The sequence below is a fragment of the Pelophylax lessonae genome, assembly GCF_965119305.1.
Source record: "Pelophylax lessonae genome assembly, chromosome: 3".
Classification (NCBI taxonomy): domain Eukaryota; kingdom Metazoa; phylum Chordata; class Amphibia; order Anura; family Ranidae; genus Pelophylax; species Pelophylax lessonae.
The window spans coordinates 306925708-306943809 of record NC_138770.1 but is presented as its reverse complement, the minus strand read 5'-3'; the positions used below and the strand labels follow the sequence as shown (position 1 = coordinate 306943809).

The window sequence follows — 18102 nt, the reverse complement described above, 5'->3', positions numbered from 1 at the left end:
CGACCCTCCCTCCGGGACTCCGCTATCCAGCCAAAAGACCCCGAACACATGTGCTCCTTGCTTTTATACAGTATCCCAGCATGCACCAAGGCACTTTCCCTCTGCCGAATCACCAGGGCTGTATCAAAAGCCTGTGCACTCATTTGCCAGGTTTCCTTCGACTGTCCAATATGCCTCCCTATTGGACCAGTGTGAAACACTCTGCCGACAGAACGAGTTGCACCTGAGCACAATGAGCAGACCTCACTAACAGATCCTGCTGGTAAGCAAAGATAGAGATTTACCTGCAGGCCTTCTGGTAAGCAGACTGGATCCAAAACAATACTTTCTCTCTAGCACCTGCCTAGAAGGATGCTACATTTACAATAAAGGTGTAGCAAAGGTCTCACTTTTTCACATCTGAACTCCCTTATAATTTGTTACATTTTGCACTATAGAAAATACAATAGTGTAGTGGGATACCATCTTTGTGATAGCCACAATTGGGGGCTTCTAGAGAGCTTTCCATAAAAACTTTCCAAATTCTTTACTGAATATGGAATTTCTTTTTCATGACCTGCTTTAAGTAGTTAGAACCAATTAGCCATCAGTACAGTTGATGATAAATTTCAATCAGCCAGGTTGTTGGTCAGAACATTATTGTATATGGTATGGTAGTGCTCTGGAATCTAGATAACTACCCCAGTCATGGCCTGAGCTCATGCTGTAACATGCACTGTGACATGAGAGTTTGCATGTTACACAGAATGTAACTGTCTGCAGAAGCAAATAAACTTCAATAACATCAAAACAGGTTCTTCTCTCGATCCCAGTGCTTCGTGTTTTCTGTGCAGGACTACTGGTTATCAGCAGTGCTTGGGTTCCTGAAGCTGGACGAGGAAAATATGCTCAGTTTAGGGGTTGGTTTTAGTGTTAGGCTTGCAGGAAATTTAAATAAAATTTATAGTTATAGCATATATTTTCAGTCTAGAACATCAGAATTGTAAAAACAATATAAACACAAGTTATTTTTGACAATTGAATTAATAGTAATAAAATTGCTTGCAAAATCTCCTCATATGGTGTGAGTGCTGCCTGTCTGCAGGTCATCTCTTTCCACAATTTCCTGAGCTCCCCACATGCTTTAACCACTTCTGAACCGGAAAATTGTGTGGTTGTGCAACGCTGTACCCAAATACAATTGATGTCCTTTTTTCCTCACAAATAGAGCTTTCTTTTGGTGGTATTTGATCACCTCTGCGGTTTTTAGATATTGCGCTATAAACAAAAAAAGAGCGACAATTTTGAAAAAAACGCCATATTATTTACTTTCTGCTATAAAACATTCCCAGTAAAAAAAAATTAAAAATTAGTTTTTTTTTTTTTATCAGTTTAGGCCAATTTGTTTTCTGCTACATATTTCTGGTAAAAAAAATCCCAAAAAGCGTATTTTAATTGGTTTGCGCAAAATTTATAGCGTTTACAAACTATGGGATAGATTTTTAGACTTTCTATTTATCTATATTTTTTTATTAGTAATGGTGGCGATCTGCGGTTTTTAGCGGGACTGCGACATTGCGGTGGATAGATCAGGCCCCTAACTGACATTTTTTACACTTTTTGGGGACCAGTGACATTAATACAGTAATCAGTGCTAAATCATATGCACTGTTACTGTATAAATGACACTGGCAGGGAAGGGGTTAATACTGGGGGTGAGCAAAGGGGTTAAATGTATGCCTGTATGCTTACTGACTGTGTGGGGGGAATGGTTCCGTGATAGGCACAGACAGATCACAGTTTCAGCTTAGCTGAAACTGCTGCTGATCTGTCCCTGCCTGTCTGAGAGAAGACCCGATTGCTTTGTTTACATAAGCAGGCAGGTCTTCTCTCGGTTTCCCGGACGATTGCGGGAGGGCAGCGGCAATCACTGCCGCTCCTCCCATGCGCGCTGCCGAAACGACATGCACTCTAGTAACGTAGTACTACGTGACTGGACGCAGCCAAGCCGCCCTGCCGCAGTAAGGGCAGCGATCGGTCGGCAAGTGGTTAAAGATTCTTCTTTGCTGTTTATTTTTAGAGTCTAAGGACTACATATCCCATGATGCCTTGCTGCCTACAAGCTGTGATCCTTGTAATGATTCTGCGTTCTAAACCTCTCCCATGAGCACCTCTTTAGCTCAGAAGGTAGGCTGTGTGAATTCTATGACACAGTAATGCCTACTTACAAGGCATAGCCAATACGTGTCACAGAATTCAAGGAAGTAAATGTGATGGGATCTTCACAGGATAAGTTTTCAAACTTCAAGATTGTTCATATTAGTAGGAGTAGGCTAGAAATAATATAAAAATGTGGAAAAATAATATAGGATTTTACATTTTGAACATAGACATGGTTTAAGTGTTTTTTTTTAGGGGTTATGTTTTGGTGAAGAATTTAAGCATGAAGAGCTTGCTCTAGGTGTTAATAATGTTATAATTGTGGAGGAGGTGGGATAAAGTGTTAATGATTTGCTGCAGGGGTGAGTGTTAGGAGTAGGCTCATTTTGTTGTGAGTTACATTTTAGAGAGTGCTTTAGTACAGGAAATAATACACAGACCAACTCCAATGTTCACACTGATTCTCAGCTCCAAGTTTTTTTTATTCAGAAACACCATCATCAAATCATACATTTTCAGATGGTTCTGTTGTTATGTTTTTGACTCACAATTTGAATTATTTCCAATGTCCATCTGACGGGTGTGACGTTATTATTCAGACACGTATACATAAATGTGTTGTCTATGGTATTCACTATTTGTTATTCTACCCTTTCAGATTGGTATAGTCAGTCCTACACTTTTCAGACTGCATTTTCAACTTGGTTTGGAGGAGGAACCAGGTGCTACTACAGTTACTGGGGTAGTTTGAACTATGGAGAGAAAGAGAGATATTTACCAAGTCCCTGGGAATATGAGAACAGTTGGCTTCGGTGGTATAACCCGTACTATTACTACAATTGGTATTATAGCTATTACCTGTCACAGATGCAAATGATCAGACGTCAATACCAAGGTAACTATTTTCACACTGAGAAAAACAAAAAAAAAGTATTATAAAATGACTCTTTTCTACATTATGCATTAAAAAAAAAAGTATTTACATTATGCATTATCTAGACCTAGACTATACTTTTTGCAGTGGTTGCGCTAAATATTTGTAGTATTGAAGGCATTTTTACATCAGATTTTCTAAATTGTCATATAACCTGTTATTTTTTATACCCTACAGTGGTCTCTACATTAGGCATAGCATGATTTAACCATTGGTGTATTCAACTTTTTATGCTTTCTTTTTTGTGCTTGTAGAAAATGAAGTGGATCCTTATAACAACTGTTGTTTATACTCTGGTTCTTCACAACTCTGTTCCTTATACCGACAAAGAAGACCTTATGATTTATGTGCTGGATATGTTCCTCCAAGATTTGGTAAGCTATTAGTAAAGCACTACTAAGCACATTTTAAAGTAGAATTACAACAAAATGCATATTAATATTTTAAAGTGAACCTGTAATTAGGCCCTGTTGTATAATGCTGCATCAAGTATTTATTTGCAGGTTTTAATTTCACCAGAGTTTTTAACCCTATACCACTTTTTACCTTACAGTATTTATAAAATAGTGTGGGATATTGCTAAACAAAGCTTTATAAATAGCTCAAAACTCAAAAAGAGCAAAATTTGACAAAATAGCTTTTTGTCAGTGAGTTTATCTATGTATTTATTTTTGCAGGATTCCTGTTTGGAGACCCTCATATCAACACACTGGATGATGTACAGTATACTTTCAATGGACTGGGGGAGTTTACCTTGGCCAATGTTAGAGATGAGAACAACACACTTATCTTCACACTCCAAGGACGCACAGCCATGGCTGGCAATGACACACAAGCAACTAACTTTGTTGGACTGGCTGCAATGATTCAAAATCAAACAACGGTAAGATTCATGTATCAGGTAGTGGAGCCTTTATAGTGCTTTATAGTAGTTGTGTATGGTAACAGAGATAACAAATAACTTCCACATGATACAATTTTTTTTTTTTTGCATTGCCCAAAGCTGAAAACACCGCATATCTGATGCTTGTTATTTGTTTTAGGTGGAGTGGTTACTGCAGGACAGCAATACAACCATTGTGAAGATTAATGGTACTGCATTTACCTTACCAGGTAACACAGCTTCGGTTTTTATTAATAAATAGGGTGTTGAATAGGAATGAGCTCAGTGTTTGGTCCTAACGTAAGTTTACAGCGTTCTGCGTGGATGAACGAGACAGTTTCCAACTGTTAATGGTTGCGAAGGAAGCAGTTGGTGTTTGCACCTGCTAGGTCCTTACCAACCACTGACATCAACCCACTCAATTACTTACATGTCTGTAAATACCCGACCACATAAGCATATGGACAGGGATTGGAGGGGTTACATCATTGCTTAAATATAGCCACAAGGCAAAATTTGGGCAATAACATATGCCACTACTATCTCAGCCTCTTTCGATATTAAGCTGATAAGGGCTCGGGAGCTGTAATTTGTGGCACTTTAAACAGTTTTTTAATTTGTAAACGTCAGTGCTTTAAAAAAAAAAAAATCACTGCTCCCAGCCAAATGTTGTTGTTTTTTTTTTTTTTTTCATTAATTAACAGGGCTGTGTCCACCACCAACTTTTACGCCCCCCAACACCCTTGCTATGTTTTTTTTTTTTTCTTACAATCCTTTGCCTATTAGCCTAGACAATGATCGTTTTTGAATTGACAGATTTGGCTCCATTGACTTCAATAGAGTTCACATTCAAACTTCTTTGACATTCGCCGAACCCAGCTCAAACCGAACCAACAAGATTCACTTACATTTATTAGTCAAATGTTTATAAATATGTTAATGGATTAGAATTCTGTCACTATTAATCACTTTCTGTACGTCTCTTAAAAGTAATTTGAAACAAGCTGAATTTTTGAAACATTAACGTATACATATATTACTTGATCATGTTAGCTGTGTCACATGAATATAATTTAATTTTCAATGGTTTGCTTTTTTAAAAAAGATAATTCTACACAGTTGGATAAGTTGACCCTAGAGAAGACAGAGAAAAATGAAATAATGGCTACTTTTCAAGGTGGGATCTCAGTCACAGTGTCTGCTAAGGTGGGAGCTTTGAGCTTTACCACAATGCTAGACGTTATTTACATGAACAAGACAGAAGGCCTTTTGGGTGAGTTATATTTTAAAACTCTGACTGCAAAAGTGACCCCTATTCCTTCATGGAGATTGATTAATCATGATAGCAAGTCCAGCAGTGAAATTAAAAATTAAATGGTGAAATGTCATTTTAGGTGTGTTCAATGATGATAAAACTGATGATCTCATGGCTTCCAATGGAACAAAACTGGAATTTGATGGAGTAAAGCTCCCAAATGAATCCCTTATTTTTGAGATTGGAATGACATGTAAGTATCTGTTCCAACCAATTACATACTGTTTGGTAAGAAAAAAATTAAAAAATAAAATAAACTGAGCGCTAGATAGATATAAAAGACAAAAAATAATGCAACTCTAATCAGTTATTAAGTGTAGTAGATTTACTAGAACTGGAGAGTGAAGAATCTGGTGCAGCTGTGCATGGTAGCCAATCAGCTTCTAACTTCAGATGTTCAATTAAGCTTTGACAAAAAAATAAAAAATCTGGCAGCTGATTGCTTTATATGCAGAACTGCACCAGTGCACCAATCTCCAACTTTAGTAAATAAACCTTGTTAAACGTATTTTTTTATTGAAAGCAGTGTAAGTACCTTAATTTGCCTTGGTACAGTATCAGCCATTTGCAGTGAAATGCAGGAGCAGCACAAGAAGCCAATGACTTTATGTGCTAAAAGTAGCATGCTGAAAGAAAGAGAAAGCAGAGTGACAAAGAGATGAGCTGATCACTGTGCTGCATCTCCTTTCACTGTCCAGTCACAAGGTGGGGCGGGTCTAGTAGGACCAGGGCTCAGAGAAAAAAGTTGAATGATGCTGAAAAAAGTACTGCAGAGGAAATCTCTATATTGAAGGTGAATACTGTCACACAAACTGGTTTTGTTAATGTATCATTTAATGGGCAATATATATACTGTAATTGTTTTTGTTATTTGTGGCTGAAATTCTGTTTTATTGTTTTAGTCCTTCACCTGCTGCCCTTCTACATAAGTCTCTTTGCTGGCTTTCAATTAACCAGAGGATAAAATACAAACTACTATGCTTTCACTCTTCTTTGGCTATTTATAACCCATTATCTACTTCTATTTATAACCCATTATCTACTTCAATTTTTGGGCTTATATACAAAAACTCTCCAAACCGCTCTCTCTGCTCCCCACACTACCCCCACTACCCCCACTAGCCAATTACTGTACTCCTCACACTTCCTATACATGACAATAGGATTTTTATGAAACAGCCCCCATTTCTCTGCAATTATCTAACTTGTCCCATTACACTAAATTCAATTTTTAAAATGTTTAAGGGCTAAGTTCACCTTTATGAGCATGTTACAAGTTACACCCATATTTAGGATATTACCCGTGAAATAGTGCCAAGCAGACTCCTCCATCCCCAAAAAGGCCTCCCTCTGACAGCCTGGGTTCTTATACCTAGCAGCAGCTGTCAGATTTGAAATTGGCAAACTGTGTAAGACTCTGCCCACACAGCCGTGACATTCATTCCCAAGAGGAATGTAGATCTCAAGGAAATACAAGTGAGGCGATCACCACACTCATAGTCCATTGACGCTTACTCTAGTTCTCTAACTGAAAGCCTGTACCTAGCTATGAACAGGAACCTGCAGGAGCCTGGAACTGCATCCATGGTCCACTAGTCAGGGCTGCAATGCTTTGCAGGCTCATTTGCAAAGAAAAAAGAAAAAATGCACAATTTTTTCTGCAAATATATGTACATTTACATTTTACTTCTACGGGAATTTTTTGCTTTGCCTGTAGAAGCATCTCAACGTTATCCTATGTGTTCATGCACAATAGGACATTTAGAGGCATGTTTAAAGCTAAGCATTTGGAGGCAGGACAAAAAAAACACCTACTGGTTTGTGTTTTTGATTGGAGTTTTCTGGCAGAAAAAATGTTAAACACTCCTAACCGTGCCTAGACATGTGTACATAAACATAAGCATTTTTTTCTTTTCTGCCAAGGGAACTGCCGTTTTTGAAGCCCAGTGTGCAAGGAGCCTAAACACTCTCCTAAAACCTACCTTATCATGTTTCTCGGTCCATATTTCTCTCTACCCTAGCCATTCATTTCTATGTTCCCATCTCCAAATGCCTGCAGTCTAATGTTTCCTGACCCCTTAAGCTAAATACGTATGTTACAATCTGTTTGTACCAATGCCTTTAGATTCACTCACAGTTATGTAGTACAAAGGTCTGCCTGATTCAATTCAAACTGAGTGTTTTTATAGGTAGGCAGATTGCATATTGACAGCTTTAGACTATAAGAGATCATTCATACTAGACTGTCCTTTTGATTGTAGTAAAGCATATTTAAAACTATTGGTAAACACTGTATTGCTTCCTTGTGAAGTAAACTATGCAGACTCTTTCTTCTACTCACACATTTTCTATAACTGTCTGTAATAAGAGTTAGTGCATGCGTATGCATCACATTGCATATATAGACTTATTATGTCTATCGTGTTATATAGGGTCCTTTTTTAACCACTTGCCGACCGCCGCAGTATATGTACTTGCCCCTGGTCATCCCCGGCCAGGCAAAGTGACGTATCGGTACGTCACTAGTCTTCGCCGCTCTGGCGCGCGCTCCCGCGGTCCCGCCGATGACTCGATTGGGTTCAGAACCGATCAGTCATCAGGTCCAGGCCAATCATTTTTGACCTGGACCTGTTGATCGGTCCTGCCCAATCAGATTACACTCTGAGCCTGTGAAATGTAAACACAGGCTCAGAAAAGATGTGCCCTCCCCTCCCATCATCCTTTTTGGATCCAGCGTGAGAGGAGAGCACATCTAACTGTAAGTACTGCATCAAGCACACACTTCTACATTTAGATAGGCACATTTAACCGCCGATCGCCCCCCCCCCCCCCCCAGTTAACCCCTACACCCCCTTTCACAACACACACTGTATACAGCATATAGCATTTTCCTATATACCTGTATAAGTGTGATTTGTGAACAGGTGTAGCGCTTGCGACCCCTCTTTTTTCACTAAAAATACCCGCCACCCCCCCATAAATATTTAACCCCCTGATCACCCCCAGTTAACTCCCACCCCCCTGTCACATTCAACACTAATACAAACGTAATATACTGTATTTCTGTATTTTGTATTAGTGCGATTGTGACTTGACTTAGCGCTAGCGACTTCGTTTCTCTCCCAAAGGAGGTTTAGGGTCCCCGCCACCCCCCAATAAAGATTTAACCCCCTGATTCCCCCCTGATCACCCCTACACCCCTGTCACAACACACACTGTATACAGTATATAGCATTTTCCTATATACCCGTATAAGTGTGATTTGTGAACAGGTGTAGAGCTTGCGGCCCTCCCTTTTTCACTTAAAATACCCACCCCCCCGCAATAAAGATTTAATCCCCTGACCCCCCTGATCCCCCCCTCATTACCCCCTGTTAACCCCTTCCCCCCTGTCACATTACACCCTAATAAAAACGTAATATATTGTTTTTCTGTATTTTGTATTAGTGTGTTTGTGACTTGAGTTTGCGCTAGCAAGTTAGTTTCTGTCCCAAGGAGGTTTAGGGTCCCCGCCACCCCCCCATAAATATTTAACCCCCCGATCCCCCCTGATCCCCCCCTGATCACCCCCAGTTAACCCCCACCCCCCTGTCACATTCAACACTAATACAAACGTAATATACTGTATTTCTGTATTTTGTATTAGTGCGATTGTGACTTGACTTAGCGCTAGCGACTTTGTTTCTCTCCCAAAGGAGGTTTAGGGTCCCCACCACCCCCCAATAAAGATTTAACCCCCTGATTCCCCCCTGATCACCCCTACACCCCTGTCACAACACACACTGTATACAGTATATAGCATTTTCCTATATACCCGTATAAGTGTGATTTGTGAACAGGTGTAGAGCTTGCGGCCCTCCCTTTTTCACTTAAAATACCCACCCCCCCCTGCAATAAAGATTTAATCCCCTGACCCCCCTGATCCCCCCCTCATTACCCCCAGTTAACCCCTTCCCCCCTGTCACATTACACCCTAATAAAAACGTAATATATTGTTTTTCTGTATTTTTTATTAGTGTGTTTGTGACTTGAGTTTGCGCTAGCAAGTTAGTTTCTGTCCCAAGGAGGTTTAGGGTCCCCGCCACCCCCCCATAAATATTTAACCCCCTGATCCCCCCTGATACCCCCCTGATCACCCCCAGTTAACCCCCACCCCCCTGTCACATTCAACACTAATACAAACGTAATATACTGTGTTTCTGTATTTTGTATTAGTGCGATTGTGACTTGACTTAGCGCGAGCGACTTCGTTTCTCTCCCAAAGGAGGTTTAGGGTCCCCGCCACCCACTCAATAAAGATTTAACCCCCTGATCCCCCCTGATCACCCCTACACCCCCTGTCACAACACACACTGTATACAGTATATATCATTTTCCTATATACACGTATAAGTGTGATTTGTGAACAGGTGTAGCGCTTGCGGCCCTCCCTTTTTCACTTAAACCACCACCCCCCAATAAAGATTTAACCCCCTGATCCCCCCTGATCCCCCCCTGATCACCCCCAGTTAACCCCTTCCCCCTGTCACATTACACCCTAATACAAACGTAATATATTGTTTTTCTATATTTTGTATTAGTGTGTTTGTGACTTGAGTTTGCGCTAGCAAGTTAGTTTCTGTCCCAAGGAGGTTTAGGGTCCCCGCCACCCCCCCAATAAAGATTGCACCCCCTGATCACCCCCAGTTAACCCCTCCCGTGCCCTGTCACAGTGTCACTTTTATAGTGTACAGTTTTTTTTCTGATCACTATTATTAGTGACACAGGTGACATTAGCTAGTTTAGTGTCAGTCTAAAAAAGTGCAGATCCCCGGCGCATAGTTAGAAATAACCCCTTGATTACCACACACACACACACACAAACACACACACATACGCACACATACATTTCCATTACTAGTATAGTGTTTGAACAGATCAATATCTGATCTGATCAGAACTATACTAGCGTCCCCATAGTTTAGGGTTCCCAAAATGCGGTGTTTGCACGGTCAGCACTGATTCCTGCCAGCGCCTGCGTTTAACCCTTTCACCCAAGCAAGTGTAGTAATCAATAGATTACTGTCACTTCCAAAAAAACACAACACACAAAACCGCTGTGTTAGCAGAGTCAGGCCTGATCCCTGCTAGCATTAGCAGTTTTTTTGGTAGCGCTTGAAATAGTCCTTGACAACCAGGTGCTTTTATTACCTGTGAGTCAACACTACTGTACAGGTAAATTTAGTTACCAAAATGTCCAAACGTTTGTACAGTGGTGAAGAGGCTTATAGTATACTGGCTGTGTCAGATGATAGCGATGGGGAAGCTACACTGGCAGAATTAGGGTCAGTATACAAACCAGATGACAGCACCGGCTCCCTGACAGATAGCTCCGAGGACAGATGGGTCCCTGTTAGACCCAGGTGTTCCCGACCCCATTCTGGAGTTGTTGAGATGCAGAAATAGCAGGGTGCTCGTATGGAGCAGAGTGGGGTTATAGTACCGCTCATCCTTCTGGCGACCTGGCAAGCGCCAGCGGCCTAGTACACCCTGGACCTAGTGCAACAAACACTGCAGTGTCAACTGGTGACGTGGCGAGTCCCCTAAGTGCAGTTGAAGCTGGTGCGGTGGCTAGCACGAGTAGTGGCCCGCAGCCACCGTGTATTCGAAGACAGGCCCGTAGAGCCCATAGTGCCCTCCCTGATGCGCTGGCATATCCCAATTGGCAACCCACTGATTCTACAGCGCCAGCACTTCCCCCATTCACTGCCCAACCTAGAATCCACGTGGAAACAGATGGTTTTACGCCCCTGAACTTTTTTGAGCTGTTCTTCACGAAGGATCTTTACGGATCTATTGTGGATCAATCAAATTTATACGCACGACAATTCATCGCCGCCAACTCAAATTCGCACCTTGCCAGACCATTCGGCTGGAAACCTATAAAGGTTTCTGATTTTAAAATCTTTCTGGGCCTTTCCCTCCACATGGGCATAACTAAACAGAGTGAATTGCGGCTATATTGGTCCACTAGCCCAGTTCACCATATGCACATGTACTCTGCCTCCATGTCCAGGGTGAGATATGAGCAAATTCTGCGATTTATGCATTTCAGCGACAATGAAATCTGTCGTCCTCGGGGAGACCCTGAATATGATCGGCTCCACAAAATTCGGACCCTCATAGACCACTTCAATCAGCGGTTTGCAGCCTTGTTTACCCCCGAACAAGTTGTCTGCGTTGACGAGTCCCTGATTAAGTTTACTGGCCGCCTTGCTATGAAAGGCCACAGGTTATACAGTTAGTTTCCGGGTCTATGAGGGAAAAGATAGCTGTGTGGAGCCCCTGAACTGCCCAGACTACATAGGGAGCAGCGGCAAGATTGTTTGGGACTTGGTGTCACCCTGATCCGATAAGGGGTACCATTTGTATGTGGACAACTTTTACACAAGCGTGCCACTATTTAGTCATCTTTCTGAATTACAAATTGGCGCATGTGGCACTGTGCGACCTAATCGCCGGGGCTTCCCCCAACGGCTTGTAAATTCCCGTCTTAGTCGGGGGGCGAGAGCCTGCTTGAAAACGGACAAATTGCTTGCAGTGAAGTGGAGGGATACACGGGATGTTTATGTTCTGTCCTCCCTTCACGCAGACACGACGATCCAAATTCCTACGGCAACTGGCGTTATGGAGAAACCCCTCTGTGTCCACGAATATAACCTTAATATGGGAGGGGTGGACCTTAACGACCAGCTTTTGGCGCCGTATTTAGTTGCCCGTAAAGCCAGACGCTGGTACAAAAAAGTGTCTGTTACCTTTACCAATTGAACGGATCCTTCCGGGAATTCCAGGAAGCGATCATCCTTGCCTACCTGTACCCAGGAGGCAGCCTGCCCAACTTCCCCTTCCAGATGCAGTGAGCCGGCTGCATGAGAGACATTTTCCTTATGTCCTTCCGAGTACCCCTACCCAAAGACGACCCCAAAGAAGAGTGTGTAGGGTACAGCACGACACAGTGTAGGGCACACAAATACAGGGTCTCGAAAGATGTTGGATGTCCGTCGACATTTTGAGAGACCCAAGCTGGAAAATCGCAGTCGCAAATCAAGGAACAACAGTTAGAAAGAAAAATAAAAGGATCCAAAAACTGTTGTTGTGTCAGTCATTTTATATGTTCTTCTACTCTTCCTACTGTACTTCTACTGTACTTTGTTTGTTTTTCATTCTTTTGTGACCTGTTTCTCTTGCAGGTACTCGTCGGCTGCCACGGCATTGATTTTATATATTCTGACACAAACAGCGTTTGCGCTCAGCATATATGGATACCTTTGCTGGCAGCAGCTGTGGTGATTTTCTGATTTCAGCACTGCAGTTAAAATCCTATTTTGGTATACGTGGTTAGTGTCGTGTATACCCATCATTACATTAAGTGGGTGGATGTTTGGGTGGTTAATGGTGGGTAATACTACACATTATTCCTGTGCTGATTTCTGATGGGTTCTCTTTTTTTTTCATTCAGCCCACAGGCTGCATGAAAAAAAAAAAAAACCTACACTATATGCCAAACAAGGACCAGCAATGTACTGGTACGTTGCTGGACTTTGAGTGGTTATACCAGGATGATGCCTGCAGATTTAGGCATCATCCTGGTATCTTTTTTTACAGCCAGCAGTCGGCTTACATGTAAAAGCAATCCTAGCAGGTAATTGGCCGCTAGACTGCTTTTACATGCAGTGGGAGGGGACACCCTCCCCCCACCGCCGCCTTCCGCAGCCTTCCGTGGTTTTTCTCGGGCTCTCCTGTCCCACCGGTTAACCCGAAACCCGAGAGTGCAGCCGGTGGTTCAATTATCTAACCATAGAGCTAATTGGAAATGAGAATGGCTCCAATCATCTCCTGCCTAAGATACCGGAAGCTACGAGCATTTCATGACTTCTGTTTCTCCAGAAATAAACAGGGCCATTGGGAAAGTATTTTATCACACCAATTTTGGTGTGGCCAGATGCATTAAGGTCAGAGGAGAGATCTAGAGTCTAAAATTTTAATTTTAAAAAAGAGTACCTGTCACTACAGATTGCTATCATAGGGGATATTTAAATTCACTGTGATAACAATAAAAATAATAAAAAAAAAAAATGAAAGGAAAGGTGTCAAAATAACATAAAAAGGCAAAATAAAAAAAAAATCAAGCCCCCCCCTGTCCCCCCGTGCTTGCGCGCAATGGCGCACGCAAGCGTTGGTCTACTGTCATATGTACACCGCAATTGCAGCATGCATGTGAGGTATCACCGCGAACGCCAGGTCGAGTGCAGTAATTATTGCAGTAGACCTCCTCTGAGAGTCTAAAGTGGTAACCTGTAAAGACTTTTAAAAGTTTTTAAAAATGTACGTAATTTGTTGCCACTGCACAGGCGTGCGCAATTTTTAAAGCATGTCATGTTTGGTATCTATGTACTCGGCATAAGATCATCTTTTAAATTTTACCAAACAAATTGGAATTATATAGTGTATTTGTGCAATAAATAAAAAAAAATGTATTTTTTTCGCAGAAATTGCGTTTGGAAAATCTGTGCGCAAATATCTGTGACAAAATTTGCAACATCCACCATTTTATTCTATAGGGCCTCTGCTTTAAAGAAATATATAATGTTTGGGGGTTCAAAGTAATTTTCTAGTAAAAAAAAATATATTTTTTCATGTAAACAAAGAGTCACAGAAAAGGCTTGGTTTTCATGTGGTTAGAAGAGTGCCGGGACAGTTCAAACATCCCCCAAATGACCCCTTTTTGAAAAGTAGACACCCAAAGCTATTTGCTGAGAGGCATGGTGAGTCCATGGAATATTTTATATTTTGCCACAAGTGTCGGGAAAATTATTATTTCTTTTTTTTTTTGTTGTTGTTTTTTTACAGAAAGTTGTCACTAAATTATATATTGCTCACGCATGCCATGGGAATATGTGAAATGACACCCCAAAATACATTCTGTTGCTTCTCCTGAGTACAGGGATACCACATGTGTGAGACTTTTTGGGACCCTAGCTGTGTACGCGACCCCGAAATCCAATCCCCATCTTTTTTTCTAATGGCGTAAATTGCTGATTTTACCAGTGCACTACCTGTCACAGTTTCAGAGGCCCTGAAATTTCAAGATAACACAAAACCCCCTCAAATGACCCCATTTTGCAAAGTAGACACTCCAAGCTATTGGCTGAGAAGCATGGTGAGTCCATGGAATAGTTTATATTTTGCCACAAGTTTCGGGAAAATTATAATTTTTTTTCTTTTTTTTGTCTTTTTACACAAAGTTGTCAGTAAATTATATAATTCTCACACATGCCATGGGTATATGTGAAATGACACCCCAAAATACATTCTGCTGCTTCTCCTGAGTACAGGGATACCCCATGTGTGAGACTTTTTTGCAGTCTAGCCGCGTACAGGACCCGGAAAACCAATCCGTACCTTCTGGCTTTCTAAGGATGTAAATTGTTGATCTCACTCCTTACTACCTATCACACTTTTGAAGTCCATGAAATGCCAAGATGCCACAAAACCCCCCAAATGACCCCATTTTGCAAAGTAGACACTCCAATCTATTTGCTGAGAGGCATGGTGAGTATTTTGCAGCTCTCATTTTTTTGGGGAAAATAAAGAAAATACAGGAAAATGCATTTTTTTTCCTCTTTTTTCAAATTCCAAAACTTTGTGACAAAAAGTGAGATCTGCAAAACACTCAACATGCCTCTCTGCAAATAGCTTAGGGTGTCTACTTTCCAAAAAGGGATCATTTGGGGGGGGGGGGGGGTTGTGCTGTCTTGGCATTTCATGGCCTCCGAAACTGTGATAGGTAGTCAGGAGTGAAATATAATATATATATTTCCCGGAACTTGTGGCAAAATATAAAATATTCAATGGACTCACCATGCCTCTCAGCAAATAGCTTGAGGTATCTACTTTCCAAAATGGGGTCATTTGGGGGGGGGGGGGTTGTGCTATCTTGGAATTTTAGAGCCTCCGAAACTTGACAGGTAGTGCAGAGGTGACATGCACAATTTACGCCATTAGAAAACCTGAGAGTGTTGATTGGTTTTCGCGGTCCTGTACACAGCTAGGCTCCCACAAAGTCTCACACATGGGGCATCCCCATACTCAGGAGAAGCGGCAGAATGTATTTTGGGGTGTCATTCCACATATACCCATGTCATGTGTGACAAATTTATCTTTTAGTGACAACGTTGTGTAAAAAAAATAAATAAAAACAAAATTGTAATTTTCCCAAAACTTGTGGCAAAATATAAAATATTCCATGGACTCACCATGCTTCTCAGCAAACAGCTTGAGGTGTCTACTTTACAAAATGGGGTCATTTGGGGGGGTTTTGTGGTATCTTGACATTTCAGGGCCTCCTAAACCGTTATAGGTAGTGAGAAAATGCAATGAAAAATGTACGCCCTTTGAAATTCTGATGGTGGTGATTTGTTTTCGGGCTCCTGCTAGGCTGTCAAAAATTCTCACATATGTGGTATCCCTGTACTTAGGAGAAGCAGCAGAATATATTTTGGGGTGTAATTACACATATACCCATGGCATGTGTGAGCAATATATCATTTCAATGACAACTTTGTGTAAAAAAAAAAAAAATTTTTTTTTTAGTCATTTTTCAAACACCTGTGACAAAAAAATGAAATATTCAATGAGCTCAACATGCCTCTCAGAACATTCCTTAGGATGTCTACTTTCCAAAAAGTGGTAGTTTGGGGGGGGGGGGGGGTTTGTACTGCCCTGCCATTTTAGCACTTCATGAAATGAGATAGGCAGTCAGAAATTAAAGCTGCGTAAATTTCAGTATTTACACCATAGTTTGTAGACGCTATAACTTTTGCACAAACCAATAAAAATACGCTCATTTAATTTTTTTTTGTCAAAGACATGTAGCTAAATATGTTTTGGTCAAAAAAAATGACATAAATTTAGTATATTGGATATTCTTTAAAAGACAAAGTTGAAAATGTCATTTTTTTCGCAAAATTTTTGCTCTTTTTTTATTAATATCGCAAAAAATAAAAAGCGCAGAGGTGGTCAAATACCACCAAAAGAAAGCTCTGTTTGTGGGAAAAAAAGGACGTAAATTTAGTTTGGGTACAGCATTGCATGACAGCGCAATTGTCAGTTAAATTCACGAAGTGCCAATTTGAAAAAAGGGGTCTGGTCAGGAAGGGGGGTAAAATCTTCCGGGGCTTAAGTGGTTAACAACTAAATTATGGCAGAGGCTTTATACCTGGAATTAATTCCAGACGTACCACATTGGTGTTCATTTATAAAATCTAGTGCAATAAAAAAAAAAAAAAAAAACTTGTAGATAACTTTGCTTTGTATTAAGCTGTAAATGTATTATTAATATTTTTTTTTCTTTGCAGGGAAAACAACTCCCTTAAGCAGTATTTTTAATTACAATGAGACAGAAGGAGAATCCTGGAACACCTACAATAATAACAGCTTTGTGCCATTGTTTTATGATCAGTTGCTACTGACTAGTAACCCCACACTTATCACCAGAGCAAATGAAACATGCAAAGGAAATGATGAATGTATTTTTGACATTCTAAGTACTAAAAATTTTGAAGTGGGACAGAGCACTCTGGACAGTGTGAATGCTGCCCAGGAACAGAGCACCACAATGAGTAAGACACGATCAATCATATCTATCAAATTATGCGTTTATTGTTTAATTAACTAATCATGGCAAATAACAGAAAATAGGCAAACTTGGAAAGCAAAAGTATTTTAAAACAATGTTTCTGTTGGCATTAAGATTGTAAGGTAAAACTCCAGTTTTCATGAGAGTTGGTGAGTATTAAGAAAGAAAAACAAGGTCCAGGTGAACTATATACATTAATTTTACATTGCAAAATCGTTGTTCATATTCCTCAGAAATGACTGTATTATAACTGGCTGAAGATGGAAATGACTTGTGTAGAAATTATGTACATTATATTATATTTCAACACAGCCGCAGCCATTTGTGTTCAGTGCCAAAATTTATATGCAATGCAAAGATGTGAAGATATTCTCAACTTGAAACTGAGAAACCCATTATAAAGGCCAGAACTTACCTTTGTGATGTTATTTTAAAGTGTATGCCACTTAAAATTACATTTTTATTTGTGTCGGTGTTTCTATGTAGATGTTTGCAAAGGTGTCTAATTGTCCTGCCTGTCCCACTTCTATCCTTTTTCCAAGCACAGAAGCAGATACATGCTGGCATGGTCAGTTTTGCAGTGCTTCCTTCTTGGTGATGCACGATGTTCATGTGTCCCATATTTGGTTTTGCCACCACATCCCCCACTACAACTGCAACAATGCTGTGACAATGGCTGAGAACCAATAGCCAGTCACAGCCTGCTTTATGCAACTGTTGCCTGTAGGTGGATGGTTTGCAGAAGGAACACCGTCCTGAAACACCACGCTTACACAGACACAGAACATACTCCTCTGCTCTGTGTGATTTAATTCTCTGTCTGCCCATTCACTGGTTAAACACTCACACTCCCCACTATGAGGCTGTGCGGGCAAGTGACTGCAGAATAAAACTTAACAACAGGTAAATAAATATTTTAATAACAATGTTATTAGAGAAAAATACTATTTGGCCTTATACAACGGGCTTTTGCATTAGGATGTTCACAAATACCTAAAAAGTACACCTCTCATTAAAAAAAAAGCTACCTAACAACAAGCATAAAGTTCAAACACCTAGTTTCAGATATCCTCAGGAGTGCCACGCTACCCATATAAGATGGGCAGTCTGATCTAAAAAAGTTGCAATACTTCCTAATGCTGTTGAAGCTTGGC

The 18102-nt window shown here is 40.7% G+C and overlaps 1 protein-coding gene across 1 annotated transcript in view; it reads left to right on the top strand.

Moving 5' to 3' along the window:
* LOC309550512 (uncharacterized protein) overlaps nucleotides 1-18102 on the top strand; it is a gene marked incomplete at both ends in the record, with an annotated part of 232977 nt that overhangs the window by 113390 nt on the left and 101485 nt on the right. Inside the window, 7 exon segments of the mRNA XM_082250875.1 lie at nucleotides 2798-3034; nucleotides 3328-3447; nucleotides 3751-3956; nucleotides 4117-4186; nucleotides 5062-5229; nucleotides 5351-5464; nucleotides 16668-16931. Coding sequence (XP_082107001.1) covers nucleotides 2798-3034; nucleotides 3328-3447; nucleotides 3751-3956; nucleotides 4117-4186; nucleotides 5062-5229; nucleotides 5351-5464; nucleotides 16668-16931 — 1179 coding nt within the window.